This window comes from Nicotiana sylvestris, chromosome 11 (assembly GCF_000393655.2).
Source record: "Nicotiana sylvestris chromosome 11, ASM39365v2, whole genome shotgun sequence".
NCBI classification, from domain to species: Eukaryota; Viridiplantae; Streptophyta; class Magnoliopsida; order Solanales; family Solanaceae; genus Nicotiana; species Nicotiana sylvestris.
Window position 1 is genome coordinate 35413744 of NC_091067.1, and position 16847 is coordinate 35430590.

The following is a 16847-nucleotide window of genomic DNA, read 5'->3' on the forward strand; positions in this document are numbered from 1 at the left end:
TGTTAATTATCTCAAACTCATCAATGAAATCCTGCAATAGCTCAGACAACCTTTCTTTAAACAGGAATTTAATCTTGTCTTTGAGATGAAGAATACTTACCTCTTGTTCATCATCTGATTCTCCTATAGCCATAAGAGCTTGTTCATCTCCAGCTTCATCTTCTGAGTCCTCATCTGATGTTTCTCCCTAAGCAGCAACCATAGCCTTTGTTGATCCTTTGTTCCTTTTTGGTTGAACAGGTTCCTTCTTCATGCTCCTTCGTTCAGCTCTTTCCTTCCTCCACTCAATTTCCCATTGAGGGCAGTTCTTGATCATGTGATCAGTCTTACCACACTTGTAGCAGCCCTCATTGGTCTGTTTCTCAGGAGCCCTTAGTTTGTTGAAGGTTGTACCTCTTGAAGAACCCTTTCCTCTCATCAAGTAATTTTTGAAATGTCTAGTGATCACAACCATTTCATCATCCTCCAGATCTGAACCTTCAACAATTCTGAGAGCCAGACTTCTTTCCTTCTTGGGTGCATCCATTTTCATGGTCTGCCTTCTCAGTTCATAGGCAGTAAGGTTTCCTATTAGTTTATCCAGCTTGAGGGTAGCAAGTTCTTTTATTCCTGAATAGTAGTGATTTTGTTTTCCCAAGAGACTGGCAGAACCCTGGTCAAAATCTTCTCAACTTTGTCTTCTTCGAGAATAATCCTTCCAAGAGATTTAAGTTCATTTGTCAGTGTGGTGAACCTTGTATACATCTCTTGGATGGTTTCTCCTTCCTTCATGGTGAAGTTCTCATACTGGGAGTACAGCAGTGTTCCTCTGGACCTCTTCACTTGAGGTGTTCCTTCATGAGCCACTTGCAGAGTGTCCCAGATTTCCTTAGCAGTAGTACAGCTTTGAATTCTACTATACTCATCCTTAGCAGTAGTACAGCTTTGAATTCTACTGTACTCATCTGGACCTAGTGCACACACAAGCCATTTCTTGGCCTTGGCATTTTTCTCCCACTTCTTCAGGTCTTCAGTAGTGCAGTCAGCCCTTGTCCTAGGCACATCCACTCCTTCAGCATTCTTCTTTGTAGTTTCTAGAGGACCATTAGTGACTATGTCCCAGAGCTCATAGTCTTCTCCTATGATGTGATCCCTCATCCTGTTCTTCCACCAAGAATAGTATTGACCTTTGAAAGGTGGAAGCCTAGTAGTGGATTGCCCTTCCCAGTTCCCACTGCACTCATGTTGATCTTTTCCTAAGGTGTTAGCCTCTTCAAGGATAACCCGCTCTGATACCAATTGATGTTCTAAACGTCAATACCACACAAGAGGGGGGTGATTTGTGTGGTACCCAATTTTCACTCTAGAAGAACCTGGTTCTTCTAGGTGTTCTAACTACTACTGTTTGCGGAATAATAAGTACATAAAACAAAAAACACAAAGATTTTTACGTGGAAAGCACCTGGCTCAAAAGGTGAAAAATCCACGACCTACTACTCAGTAGGATTTTCCCAAACTTCCACTAAAATCACTGAGCCAAAATAATATTTACAAAAATTCTTTGTAAACCTAGGATTAACTCTAATCTTGTTGTAGCACACAGCCTCAACTGTTGCGATAACTTCAAGTTAACTTATAACTTGAACACTCAAAGTACCTAATACAATTGCTTCTATGAAAGCTAAAAGGTACAACTTTAAACCACCTACTACAATTGAACTAGAATAAGAAAAAGAACACAATCGAATTGGTTCTTGTATCTCGTTCAAGTAGCTTCAGGAGTGCACACTCAAATCTCACATAAATTGCTTGCAAAATCGCCTTGCTCTTTTGCTTTCAATTTAGTTTAACTTCTACGTTTGTGCAATACCTGTAAAAGAGATCAATCAATGTCATTTAATATGTTAGTAATCATATTTTGATTGGGACTCAATTGATGATCTTCTATCGTAGTTGAGTCCTTGAAGATCTCAAACTCCAACACTATCTTTTATCTGGATTGTGTTCTCTTCATATAAGGAGACTTTCTCCCCTTATCCAATATGCAACTTTTTCAATCAAATCACGAGATATTGTTGATGACTTATCTTTTTCATGTTCATCTCCTTCACATGCATCTCACATGTTTAGATCAAGACTGTGCTTCACCAGATGGACCTGGTCCATGACTGAGTTCATTTGTCATTCTTCAAAACTTTACCTGTTCCTGGGACAACAAGGTGACACTGAAAATATGGTCTAAGCTTCCGTGAAGCTATGACCAATGCCAAAGCCAATTTTTCAAGGTGGGGATACCTCGTTTCGGCATCAACTAAGGTTTTGTTGATATAGTAAATCAGAGAATGCGTACCTTCATTTTCGCGGACCAAAACTGTACTTACCGCGACTTCGGAGACGGCTAGGTAAAAAGGGAGGCATTCACCTGGATCTGCCTTGGCGAATAATGGCGGCAAGGACAAGTATGTTTTCAATTTTCTTAGGGCGTCGACACTTTCTAAATTCCACGGGTGCTTGTTATCTTTCTTTAGCACATTAAAAAATTTATGGCACATATCCAATGACCGTGAGATGAACCTTGACAGGGCGACTATTCGACCTGTCAATTCTTGTACCTGTTTTTTGCTGGTTAACATTTCCGGTATTTTCTTGATGGCCTTAATCTGATCTGGGTTGACCTCAATGCCTCATTGTGACACCAGAAAACCGAGAAATTTGCCCAAGTTTACACCGAAGGCACATTTTTCGAGGTTTAGTTTCATAATGTACCGCCATAGTATGTCGAAGGCTTCCCTCAGGTGATCGATGTGGTCTTCTTTCCTTTTTGACTTAAACAGCATGTCATCGATGTAGACTTTCATTGTTTTGCTGAGTTAATCTTTGAACATCTTGGTGACTAACCTCTGGTACGTCGCCCCTGCATTCTTTAGTCTGAACGGCATGACTCTGTAGCAGTACATTCCCTTGTGAGTGATGAAAGTAGTTTTCTCCTACTCCTCTTCCTCCATGAGGATCTGGTTGTAACCCAAGTAGGCATCCAAGAATCTTAGCAACTCGTGTCCCGCTGTTGCGTCGATGAGTTGGTCGATGTGTGGCAATGGAAAGGAGTCTTTTGGGCATGCTTTGTTTAGGTCTGTGAAATCAATGCGCATCCGCCATTTTCCATTTTTTCTTCACCATGACCACATTGGCGACCCACTAGGGATGTTTTCACTCTTGGACAGAGCCATTGGCGAGCAGCTTATCGACTTTTTCACTGACGGCTTCGTTAATTGCGGCATTGAACTTTCACCTCATTTGTCGCACTGGAGGGGGTCAACATTCAGTTTATGTGTGACGATCTCTTTCGGGATGCCTAGCATATTTGAATGGGAGAAGGCAAACGAATCGGGACTGTTAGTTAAGAATTTACGAAACTTACCTGGTTCCAAGAGATTGTGCCCGATACAAGCCTTTTTTGTGCTGCCATTGATGTCTAGTTGGACGGGATCGAGATCTTCTATGGTCGACTCGGAGGCTTCCATGATGTTGGGATCCTTAATAACGTCTGCCTGTATGTCGAGTTTGGTTCCCCACATCGCTGATTGCTATGCTTTCGCGCTTTCTACTTTTAGTTGTTGGGTATGTGCGCAATCCTGAGCGATGCAATAGCATTCTTGTGTGGTGCATTGCTCGCCTAGGATGCTAAATACCCACCATGGAGTAGGAAACATGATTACTTGATAGAGACTTGACGGGACTGCTCGCATGGCGTGTATCCATGGGTGCCCTATGATAGCATTGTATACCGTATCTTGGTCCATGACGTGAAACGTTGTTTCCAGGATGACTCCTCCAGCTATAACGGGTAGCACTATCTCTCCAGAAGTTCGCTCGACTGCAATATTAAAACTTGTTAGTGTTATGCTACGCGGTATTATTTTATCTTCGAGTCTCATCTGTACGAGGACTCGAGGATGGATAATACACGGGATGCTTCCGTCATCCACCATTATTTTTTTTACATCAGTATGTGCAATACGTAAAGTGATAACAAGAGCATCGTAGTGAGGGAAAGACAAACCGTCAGTATTTGATTTATCGAAGATGATAATATCTTTGAGGTCATTATACCTTTCATGAGTGATCGACCGTTTGAGTTTGTGTGTAGTGATGAACTTTACATGGTTGATTGTTGTGTCATCGCCTCCGCCGATGATCATCTGTATGGTACGAGCGGGAGAGGGCAGTTTTGGAGGTCCCTAGGGTTGTTTGCGCCTGCGGTCAAAGTTAGCTCGTCGCTAATTTAGCATTCTTACTACCTCCTGCCGCAGACCTATGCAATCCTAGGTTTTATGACCTCTTTCATAGTGGAATTCGCAAAGAACGTTCGACTTCCAAGTGCTCGGGTCGGACTTCATCTTTTGTGGCCATTGTACCTTTGTGCCGAGCTTCTCTAGTGTGTACCCTATTTTTGAAGGAGAAACACAAAAATTGTGAGCGGATAAGAGTGGAGGCATACCTCTTTCGTTTCGGTATGGCGCGGTATGTCGAGGAGGGGGATCTGTGTGCCGCGGAGGAGGTGGGATGGATGTCCTGATGCTAATGCCTTTCTCGGCCGAGACGGGGTCCCAACTAATCCCTTCGACCATCGTTGCGACAATCTTTCCGTGATTTAGCTTGAACTGATGTCAGCCGTTGGATCGAGCCATTGAGGTCGTCCTTGTCGGCCCTTACCTCAGCGTAGTAGGCGTTGTGGATTTCTTCCCAAGTAGTGTGAGGGTATTTCATGAGCCTGCTTAACAGTTTTCTGGTCGCTCTCGACCCATTCCTGCTTAACCCATTCTGGAAGGTTGCTACCGCCATCCCCTCTAACACATTCGGCAAGCTCATTCTCACCCTGTTAAATCGGGCTAAGAAGTCCCTGAGTCCCTCGATGTTCATCTACCTAACAGCGAATATGTCGTTTACCCAGCTCCCACCTTTTTAGCTCTTGCATGAGCGGTGACAAACTCTTCCGCCATTTCTTCAAATGTTGCTATTGACTGTTCTGGTAGTTGTGAGTACTAGTTTAGGGCTCCCCCCTATTAGGGTTTCGCCGAATTTTTTCAGTAGCACCGATGGTACTTGTTCTTTCGAGAGATCATTGCCTTTTACGGTTGTGACGTAGTAGATGATATGATTTTCTGGGTCTGTAGTACCGTCATATATCTTCAGGTATGGTGGAATTTTGAAGGTTTTTGGAATGGCGTGGGGGCTGCTTTCTCGTTGTATGGTTGCTCGATGAATCGACCAACGTCTCGTTTTGGCAACAACTTTGGGGCGCCTGGTATTTTGTCGACCCTTTCGTGATGCTCCTTTCTCTGGTAATGGAGTGCCTTATTCTTATTTTTCATTTCCTCCATTTTCTTCAAAATGGTTGCGAGTGCATCATTACCTGCGTCAGCAGTAGTATGAGTGTTCCCTGTGCGGTGGGCATCTTGTTCGCCAGTGACTGTCGTGACATCTATGTGTGCAATGTCTCTATTCTCCCTTTGAGCGGGTTTATCAAGTATGTTGTTCGGAGTACTTCTTAACTGCTCTTCTAGTAGTCTTTTTACTGCCGGTGGCGCCTCTGTTGAAGAGTAAGTGAATCAATAAAGTAGTAGATAGCAAAAACGAGGGGTAATTCATAAGATCAATGAAGTTGTATGAAACCCAAGGAGAATGTAGTTCACTCATGAAAACTTGTACCAATAACCATGTTACGTACTCTGCTACGTAAAGTTCCTCCATCTCAAATTAGACAAGGTAATGTACTTTTTGTCTGTTCCAAAATAAATGACATATTTTTAAATTTGAAAATAATTTAATTTTAAACTCTTTATTTTATGCATTTTATCCTTAATAAGAAGCTTTTATAATCACAAAAATGTCATGGCCCCACAAAAATTTTACCCTTTAAGCTTTTAAGACCACAAGTTTCAAATAACTTTTTTTCTTAAACTCTGTTCCGGATCAAAGTACCTCATCTAAATTGAAACGGAAAGAGTAAGTTGTAACAAAGAATTATAAGTTGATGAACTGACCTACACGTCATCAAGGAAGATGTATGCAGTTGCAATTAGAGATCAGGAGGATATATAGATAGCTTGAATCCGCTGCTTTTAATATAATTACCTTCCAAATTAGCTTGCTTGAGTTTCTTGGTTTGGATATCACGTGCACATTTTGCTCCTAATTTGGTGGTGATGTTCAGTTCCATCACTTGGAGGCTGCGTACATCCGTCAGGCCAAGGGGAATTTCTGCAAGTTTTTCACACAATACAAGAACCAGACGCTTCATTCTAGGAAAGTTATCAGCTGAAGCATGCCAGGCTGCTAAATCTGTTCTCTGAATCCACAAGACCTGAAGGGAACCAAAACCACCAACTTTTGGCTCCCAGTACTCTCCCTTAAATGCATTTTCTTTCAGTTTTAGAACTTCAAGGTACTGCAATTGTCCAAGTATAGATATATCATGATCCCAGTCCAACCAAGCATTTATTAACGTAAGCTGCAACTTCCTTGGAAATATGTATGCTGGAGGAAGGTGTAGTGGTATCCGGCCTATTTAACCAACATCATTAATTAACTTAAAACTTTCAAGGCACTCTAGCTTCTTAACATTGTTGAATAGTGCAGACTCGTTTGACTCAAGAAGCATACCTATGTTGCCACGAATGCCCAACTTCTTCATATTTGGAGCCCTAACAAACACATCTTCCGAGCAACTTTCAGATGCAATTGTCGAAAGAGTTTGTAAGGGTTGGTTTACCAGGGCAGCTTTACTACTTTTTGGGGCACGTAATATAGCAGAAGCATTAGTGTGAAGATGCCTCAGTCGTGGCATGTTCAATATGTCTGCTTCAATGTCAAGAGTCCTCTGTTGTGTGTCAACAATAAGAGTTTGCATGTTCCAAAGCCCTCCCATTTGTCTAGGAATGATCTTGAGGGAGTCGCTTGAGAATGCTATATATCTCAAATGATATAGCTGGAAAAACTCCTTGGTAAAGCGATTAAATGTGAGGGATTCTGCATCCAACACCCTTAGTAGAGGAAAAGCTTTCAGGATATTTGGAATATCTCTAGCAGGCATCTCCAATTTTTTTGATGGAAAGCTCAAGAATGACCTGACATGTTCACCAAAAGGTTTCGTAGAGATGAATTGTAAAATAGAGGAATGAATGCATAAGCGATGGTACGTTGCTAGCTCTTGTTGTCCAAGAGCAGATTGCCTAATATCAAGACTTACTTCTTGGAAAACGTTTTCCTCCATCGTCGCCTCATGCCTGCAAAATTCGTGCAACATATCATGAACACGACATGTTTTAATTTGGCCATCAGAAGTTCTCTACATTACCATCACCAAGTTTTTGTTGACAAGATCATTCAAGTAATCCTCTGCCTTACATTCAAGAGTTAAGCGTCCATTGTACTAATGAAACCTTCCGCGATCCATAAACGGATCAGCTTCCAAGCAGGGATCTCAAAACCTTTAGGAAATGCACCGCAATACAAGAAGCATGCCTTCAAGTCACAAGGCAAGCGATCATAACTCATTTGCGCCAGCTTTTTACAATTCTCCGGTCTTTATTTATGAGGTGCTCAACAACACTTTGATCTACTTGCTCCCATTCTCTTGTTGTTTTACCATTACCAATTTACGCCCCTGCAATCACCACAATTGCAAGGGGTAATCCCTCACATTTTTTGGCTATATTTAGTCCGTACTGTTCCAACTCAGAAGGGCATTTATCCTTGTGGAATACCTTCTTTTCCAGCAACTCCCAACCTTTACTATCAGTTAAACATTTCAACTTATGAGGATCATCATTGCAATACTTAGCTACAATGTAATCTCAAGTGGTCAACAACACTCTATTACACTTGTTGTTATTCGGGAAAGCAATTTTGAGACGATCCCAAGCTTCTCCAGACCATACATCATCCAAAACAATTAGATATTTTCCTCCCCTTCCCAAAAAAATCACGCATTACTTGAGCCAAATTATCATCAGACATATGAGAATATTGTGTAGTATTTCGCTTGAATTTACTAATAATGTTGAGAAATAAGTCCCTTCTCTTGTATGACTGTGAAACATAAACCCAAATGCGAGTGAAGAACTCAAACTCAACTGTAGCATCCTTGAATATCTTATTTGCTAGTGTCGTCTTTCCAATACCTGGCATACCAACGACTGGAATAACCTTTAAATTGTCTGATCTTTCAAGAAGACGATCAATTACCTTCTTGGCCTCCTCGTCAAAGCCAACAACGTCATCTTCCTCAACCACAGGAGGCTTTTAAGAGAACATTGAATTGTCATAATATTAGATTTAAGAAGCCAAATAACACTGACAACAAATAAAAGTTAATGTGCTTCAATTACTAACTAAGAAAGACATGCTTCTGTCTTTAGAAACTTGAAAATAACTTGGTAAAGGTAATGGATTCTTAAATGAGATCGAATAGTCTGACAATTGTGACAATCCTAAATGAATAGTTAATTCATACAATGTTTATGTAACTAGCTTCAAAGAATTTGTTAAAGCCATGTGATTGACATGTTTAAAAGATTGTCAATATGCAGGTTTTATAGGCCCTCTTCCTATACCATCGATTGAGTTCCTACTCGCTTTTTTGCTCTCCTATGCGAATTACTTTTTCAAAATATTATGAATTTTAAAAGTTTCACTAACTATTTTTTTCCAGTAACGATCCAGCCGGTCGTTTAGATTATTCTAGCCTTGTTCCCCTATTTATTGCTTCCTCTATGTTCAATTGTGGTTATGCGACTTGCCGGGGTGGTTAGTTTGGTTTCGGGTGAGTTTTAGAGTGAGTTAGGCTAAGTCCTAAGGTTGAAAGCTTAAGCTGGAAGAGTTGACCTTAGTTTGACTTTTGTGTAGATGACTCTAGAATCGAGTTTTGATGGTTCTGATAGCTTCGTATGGTAATTTTGGACTTAGGCCTATGTCCGATGTTGATTTGGAGGTCCGAAGGTTGGTTTGGTGCTTTTTGGTAAACATTGGAAAATTGAAGGTATGAAATGTTGACTTTATTCCTATCGGGCTCGGATTATGATTTCACGAGTTGGTATAAGTCTACTGTATCATTTGGGACTTGCATGCAAAATTTGAGCTCATTTGGAGTTGGTTTGATATGATTCGGTGTTGTTTTAGAAGTTGAATGTTCATTGGTTCTATAGACTTGAATTGGGGTGAGATTCGTAGATTTGATGTTGTTTGATGTGATTTAAGACATCAAGTAGGTTCATGTTGTGTTTTGGAACTTGATGATATGTTTGTACGGGTCCCAAGGGCCTCGGGTGTGATTCGGATTGAATCCTATTTCATTTTGGACTTGGAGGATTTTGATGCCTGCTGAAGTCTGGTGCATTCGCACCTGCGCAATTTGGGTCGTACGTGCGGCGCTGCAGAAGCGGTTGAATGGTCGCAGGTCTGCAAACGCAGAAGGGAGCAATGCTCCACAAATGCAGAAGATAGATTTTGATGGGGGACCGCAAGTGCGGTATTTATGCACAGAAGTCGACGCGCAGATGCACCTTTGGTCCGCAGAAGCAGAACTGCAGAAGCGACGTGTGGTCCGCAAAAGCGGAAATTGCTGAGTCTTAGTGAAGCCGCATCTACGATGGTTTTCCGCAGATTTGGAGTCACAAAAGCTACAATTTGTCTGCAGGTGTGGAAAGCCTGCGCAGAAAATTGATGAAATCGAGGGTTTATTTCATTTTTCATATTTTGAGTTATAGAGCTCGTTTTTGGGCGATTTTGGAGAAACTTTTCAAGGATTGGATTGAGGTAAGCATTTTTTACTCGATTTTGTTCATTAATCATGATTTCATCATTATTTTTATTATTTAATTAGTGATTTGAGTTGGAGAGATTGGGAATTTTTGTGAAAACTTTCCTAAACCATAAATTGTGGATTTGAAAGTCAATTTGAGGTCGAAATTGGATAATTTTAGTATGGTTGGACTTATATCGGAATGGATGTTCATATTTTTGAGTTGGGTTGGGTTCCGAGGTGCTAGCTCAGGGTTGACTTTTTTATTTTCTTTAAAGATTGAAACTTTATTACCGAAATTGCTTCCTATGCCTTGTATTCATGGTAATAAGTTATTTTGACTAGATTCAAGCCGTCCGGAGTTAAATTTTCGCGGAAAAGGCTTCTTAGTGGATTGATTTAGCTTGCTTGAGATAGGTATCTTGTCTAACTTTGTATGGAGAAAATAGCCCTTAGGACTTGGGTTGATTTGTGTTATTTGTATTATATGAAAGACGCGTACACGAGGTGACGAGTGTGTACACGTGCTTATGTGTGGTATTTTTACCGCATTAGACTCTTTGTCTCTTTCATGCATTTAATTAGAAATCGTAATATCATGTTATATCTTCCATTGTTAAATTTCTCTCGCATTCTTTACTTGATGTTGTTATCACATGCTCTATTTATTATTGTCAAACATGCTTTTATATGCTTTAATTGATGTTGTTATCTCTCTTATCATCATGTGCCTTTTTAATTGTGGAGTTATTCTCATTTGAAGTTATCATTCCATGATGTCTCTTCGTGTTGAATTATTCTCATGTATTTAGACGTAGTTTCTATTTCATACTATCTTTTTCGTTGCTAAGCTTATATTATACAATCGAGTTGGAAGTTGTCTTTCTTGGGAATGCTTTCATTTTGAGTTATTGAAGTTGAAGTTATGAAAGCTATTATCACATTGAGGTTGAAGTTATTGATTATTGAGATATCTTTCCTTGTTGAGTAATTCTCATTCATTTTGTTATTATTGAGATTCTTGTTCACATTGTAGTTGAGTCGTGGGCTATATGTTGTGGTAACTTTGGTATTATTGATTTTGGCAAGTTGTGGCATATGGGCACTTGTAGTGCGAGTTGTTATTATGTTGTGTTATTGATGTGTTTGTGGCGGTATAAGGATAGGGGTTAATGTGTATACGGCGGCATTAGGTGGGATTTATGTATGTATTGCTAGTAAGAGAATTACTTGAAGCCACGCGGCGACATATGGGGGCTAAAGTGCATGTAGCTATTTCAAAAAAATATTTTCAAAAATATCTAAGTGTAAGGGTCACGCGACGGCATAAGGAAAGCTTGTGATTTTAAATTGTGAATTGTGGATATGAGGCGTGGTACCTCGATTGTGATTCTTGTTATACTTTCTATGTTAAAGAGGTTTGTTGGTTGAACAGTTTTGTTATCTCTCCATTTGCCTTACTAGTATTTGTCTGTATTGATTTCTTGTTGTTCTTATCATGTGTTCACTCCTTGTTGCCTTTATTGCTTTAAGTTCCATGGTTAGTTTACATTATTGAACTGCTTTATTATTATTCACTTCCTCGTCTTCCATTATTTAACTATACTATACTTTATCCAGTTTTCTAGTCCTAGTAGAGTCTTGACCTGGCCTCATCACTACTCTACTGAGGTTATACTTGATACTTAGTGGGTACCGTTGTGGTGTACTTATGCTACACTTCTACATATTTTTGTGCAGATCCAGGTACATCTGCTCGTGTCGGATGCCATTAATCCTTCAATTATCTTTTCGGAGACTTCAAGGTGTAGCTCGACATCTGTAGGTCTTGGAGTTACCTTGTTCTATTTCATTACTATTGTTTATCCTTTCATCAAACAATGTTGTATTAGAGATTTTAGTACATTTTTGTAGAGCTTATAACTCAGTTCCGCTGGCTTTGGAGATATTGTTACTGAGGTTTCCGCTTTGGAAATATTTTGACCTTTATCGGTTTATTTTATTATCTTAGTTTATTATTTCTGTTAAGCTATTCATGAATGTTACATTTACCTAGTCTTAGATATTAGGTGTCATCATGACTACCTTAGGTGGTATTTTGGGGTCGTGGCATGTTGGTATCAAAGCTCTAACGTTCATAAGTGCTACGAGTCATAAGCAAGTTTGGTAATGTCTTGCGGATCGGTGCATAGACGTCTATACTTATCTTCGAGAGGCTACGAGAATGTTAGAAATATTCCACTTTGTTGATTCCTTATCATGCAAATTTGTTGATTTAGAAATCATAGTTTTTGTCTTTCTACTTTCTCATAGATGGTGAGGACACGCACTACTGAATCCGATGATCAGATACCCATGTCCCCTACTAAAGCTGCGCGAGGCCAGGGCTAAGGCAAAGGTCGAGGAAAGGCATGTGTTGTAGTTAGATCACCTGCCCGAGCAGCGACTGAGGAGCGACCAGTAGCTCCGGTTCGGGGACAGGCGCCTATTGTCACCCCTACACTTGAGGAGACCTTAGGATAGTTTTTGAGCATGTTGGCACTCTTGCTCAGGCGGGATTGATTCCCCTTGCACTAGCTACATCTCAGGCTGGGGGAGGAGCTCAGAATCATATCGTCTGTACTCCAAGGCAACGGGTTCATTTTGATTTGGTCCCGGGATTTATGCCAGTGCAACTTGTTATTCCGTTTTAGCTCGAGGTTAGGGCGGAGGAATCTAAGGAGGAGGAGTTGAGTCTTGAAAGGTTCAAGTATCACCCTCCTACTTATAGTGGCACAACTACCGAGGATGTGCAGGGCTTTCTAGAGAAGTGCCACCATATTCTTTGCACCATGGGTATTGTGAAGACGAGCGGATTTGCCTTTACTACATTTCAGCTATCAGGAGCAGCCTACAGGTGGTGGCAGGCTTACGAGGAGGGTAGGACAGGTGATGCAGCCCTTCTCACTTGAGTTCAGTTATAAGAGATATTCTTGAGAGAGTTTGCTCAGAGTTTGAGCAGATATGTCAACGGACTATGATAGTATCAGAGTATTCTATTAAATTCAGTTGTCCCGACATGCACCTACCTTGGTTTCTAGAATGAGAGAGCGAGTCTGCAGATTCATCGAGGGGCTCAACTATGATATTAGATTTAGCATGGCTCGAGAGTTTGAGACGGATACTCCGTTTCAACAGCTGGTGGATGCCACACAGAGGATGGATGGTATGCAGGGCCAAGAGAGAGAGCGGAGAGAAGGAGGCCAAGGCCTCGAGGTATTAAATAATTTAGTGGTGGCCACGCTATAGCTACAGCCCTACATGGTAAGGCATATGTGAGTCCCACCTGGTCCACAGGGTTCACAAACTATGGTTGCTGCTCCAGCTGCCGCCCCACCTGCACCGCCTGCAAAGGATGGAGGTCAGGCAAGTAAAGGCCCTAGAAGAAAGGCCAGACCCTTTTTATGTTTTTCCGGATAGGACATAGGTTGTTGCTTCAGATGTTGTCATCACAGGTACTATTTCGGTCTGTCACAGGAATGCCTCATCTTTATTTGATCCAGGCTCCACTTACTCATATGTGTCATCTTACTTTGCTCTGTATTTGGATATATCATGTGACTCTTTGAGTGCTCCTGTATATATGTGTCTGCGTCTGTGGGAGATTCCGTTACTGTAGACCGTGTTTATCACTATTGGTGGTTATGAGACCAAAGTTGATCTATTGCTACTCAGTACAGTAGATTTTGATGTGCTCTTGGGCATGTACTAATTGTCGCCCTAACATGCTATTTTAGACTATCACTCTAAGACCTTGACATTGGCTATGCCATGTTTGTTGTGGTTGGAGTGGAGGGGTACATTGAATTATACTCCTAGTAGGGTGGTATCCTTTCTAGATGCACATCGAATGGTTGAGCAGGGGTCTGATGCATACCTAGCCTTTATGAGAGATGTTAGTGCTGATACTCATATCGTTAAGTCAGTTCTGGTAGAGAGGGATTTTCTAGATGTTTTTCCAGCAGACCTATCGAGCATGTCGCTCGATACACATGTCGATTTTTGTATTGACTTAGTATCGAGCACTCAGCCCATTTTATTCCACCATATTATATGGCACCTATAGAGTTGAAGGAATTGAAGGAGCAGCTTCAGGAATTACTTGATAAGGGTTTCATCTGGCCGAGTGTCTCGCCTTGGGATGCTTCAGCTTTGTTCGTGAAGAAAAAAGATAGTTCTATGCATATGTGTATTGATTATAGGTAGTTGAACAAAGTTATAGTCATGAACAAGTACCTATTACCATGCATTGATGACTTATTTGACTAGCTTCAAGATCCTAGAGTGTTCTTAAACATTGATTAGAGGTCAGGGCATCATCAGCTGAAGATTCGGGACTTCGATATCCCAAATACTGCTTGAGTTCCTAGTTATATCATTTTTGTTGGCCAATGCCTCAGTATCATTTATGCACTTGATGAACACTGTATTCTAGCCATATCTCGACTCTTTCATCATTGTATTCATTGACGACATCTTGGTGTATTCCCACAGCCAAGAGGATCAAGAGCAACTTTTGAGGATCGTGCTCCTGACATTGAGGGAGAAGTAGTTATATGCAAAATTCTCAAAGTGTGAATTTTAGATTGATTCGGTGGTGTTTTTGGGTCATGTGGTGCCGAGTGAGAGGATTAAGTAGATCTAAAGAAGATTGAAGCAGTTTAGAGTTGGCTTATACCGTCTTCAACTAGTGAGATCTAGAGTTTTCCTGGTTTGGCCAGCTATTATCTCTGTTTTGTAAAAGATTTCTCGTCTATTGCTGCACCTTTTACCAGATTGACTCAGAAGGGCAATCCATTAAGGTGGTCCGACGATTATGGGGAGAGCTTTCAGAAGCTCAAGACTGCCTTGACCACAGCTCCAGTTCTGATTTTGCCTTCAGCATCGGGTTCATATACGGTTTATTGTGATGCTTTGCAGATTGGTATTGGGTGTGTTTTGATGCAAGAGGGTAGGGAGATCCGTTGTTTTTTGGGTTTGGCGAGTTATTGTCATCGGTTTGTAGAGGGGTTCTCATATATAGCAACCTCGTTGACCAGATTGACCCAGAAGGGTGCCCCGTTCAGATGGTCAGACGAGTGTGAGGCAAGCTATCAGAAGCTCAAGACAGCTTTGACTACGGCACCGGTGTTGGTGTTGCCCACAGGTTCATGGCCCTATACAGTATATTGTGACACATCCTGTATTGGACTTGGTGCGGTATTGATGCAGGGTGTAAAGGTTATTGCATATGCTTCACAGCAACTAAAAGTTCAGGATAAGAATTATTCAGTTCATGACTTGGAGCTGGTAGCCATTGTTCACACGCTGAAGATTGGGAGGCACTATCTATATTGGCGTGTCATGTGAGGTTTTCACGGATCATAAGAGTTTGCCGTATTTTTTCAAGCATAAGGAGCTCAATTTGAGGCGGAGGAGGTGGTTGGAGCTATTGAAAGACTATGGACAAGGATTTGACCTACGAGGAGGAGTTGATAGCTATTCTAGATCGGCAGGTTCGTCAGTTGAGATCGAAGAGTTATCCTTCGATTCGAGTGTAGTAGAGAGGTCAGCTTGTTGAGGCAGCTACCTGGGAGTCCGAGTCCGATATGCGGAGCACATATCCCCACCTTTTCACCAGCTCAGGTACTCTTCTATGTCCGTTCGAGGACGAACGATTATTTTAAATGGAGAATATGATGACCCAAAAGGCCATCTTATGTTTTAGAACTCGATTCCATGTTTCGACACCTTCAAAACCTCATTTTATCCCTCCTCGATTTGTGTGTGCAGTTCGAGCATGTTTTCGAAAAGCTTTTATGTTGAAAGTTGATAAAAATAATAATGTTTACCTTTAAAAGTTGATTTAGTTGACTTCGGTCAACATTTTGAGTAAACGGACCCGGACTCGTATTTTGACAGTCTCGATGGGTCCGTATCAAAATATGGACCTGGGGTTATGTCTGGAATTAAATCCCGAGGTATCTAGCTCGAGATATGAATTTTTGATGAAAATTGAAAGACTGAAAATTAAATTGTTTTAAGATTTTGGTTAATGTTTGATATTGTTAGTATCGGGCCCATATTTTGGTTTCGAAGCCCGGTACATGTTCAAAATAATATTTATACCTTATCCGTGAAATTTGGTGAGAAAAGGAACTAATTTGACGTGATCCGAATGTCTGGTTGTGAAAATAGAAATTTCAAAGTGTTCTTAAGAATTTTATGTGATTTGGTGCTAAATTTGTAGTTATAGATGTTATTGTGGCGATTTGATCGCATGAGCAAGTCCGTATGATGTTTAAAGACTTGTGTGCATGTTTGGTTTGGAGCCCCGAAAGCTTGGGTGAGTTTCGGATAGGCTACAGGGTGTTTTGGACTTGGAAATCTGGTGTGAGAGTGTTGTATCTGGTGTCTGTTGCATTGTGCTTCGCGATCGCGAAGGGGAAACTTGGCGGGGGAGGATTTTACCCTACGCGAACGCGACACTAGTGTCGCGAACATGGAGTATTGTGGGGGATTGCTCTGCGCGAACGCGACCGGTCGACCGCGTAGCTTTAGATAGGCTGGTCAGGTGACCTGGGAAGCTCTACGCGAACGCGAGCCTTGTCTCGCGAACGCAAAAGTGAGGCGGGATAAACCTTTGCGAACACGTAGTGCCTCCCACGATCGTGTAAGTCCTTACGAGGCTGCTCTTCGCGCATGCGATGAACACTGTCGCCCAGCACTTAAAACATAAGCAAAAACGGGAATTGGCCATTATTTCAAAATTTTCAAAACTAGAAAACCTAGAGGCCATTCTCAAGAGACAATTTCTTCCCAAAGTGTTAGTAAATGATTCTAAACTACTTTTTTCAATTACCCATTACATTTCATGAATTTTCAACCTAAAATCTAGGGATTTCGTGGTGGAAATTGGGGGTTTGGGTAGAAATAGAGATTTTTGTATATTTGGAATTTAGATATCGATTTAAGGTCGGATTTCAAAACTAATTACATATTCGGGCTCGGGGGTGAATGGATTTTGGTCCGAACCTCGAATTTTGAC

The 16847-nt window shown here is 41.1% G+C and overlaps 1 protein-coding gene and 1 pseudogene across 1 annotated transcript; both read right to left on the reverse strand.

Annotated features, from left to right (window-relative positions):
• Positions 1 to 603: 603 nt before the first annotated feature.
• LOC138880923 (uncharacterized) lies at positions 604 to 1137 on the reverse strand. Its single transcript, XM_070161108.1, has 2 exons — positions 921 to 1137; positions 604 to 845 (listed from the first exon to the last, which is right to left on the reverse strand). The coding sequence occupies exons 1-2, from the start codon at positions 1135 to 1137 to the stop codon at positions 604 to 606; spliced, it is 459 nt and encodes a 152-aa protein (XP_070017209.1).
• A 4890-nt stretch (positions 1138 to 6027) lies between these two features.
• LOC104244963 (putative late blight resistance protein homolog R1A-10) lies at positions 6028 to 8283 on the reverse strand (annotated as a pseudogene).
• Positions 8284 to 16847: the final 8564 nt, after the last annotated feature.

Coding starts and splice junctions, on each gene's coding strand:
- LOC138880923 (XM_070161108.1), bottom strand. CDS start 1,137: ATGAGGGATCACATCATAGGAGAAGACTATGAGCTCTGGGACATAGTC. Junction 846..920: donor GTACAGTAGAATTCAAAGCT/GTACTACTGCTA, acceptor ACACTCTGCAAG/TGGCTCATGAAGGAACACCT.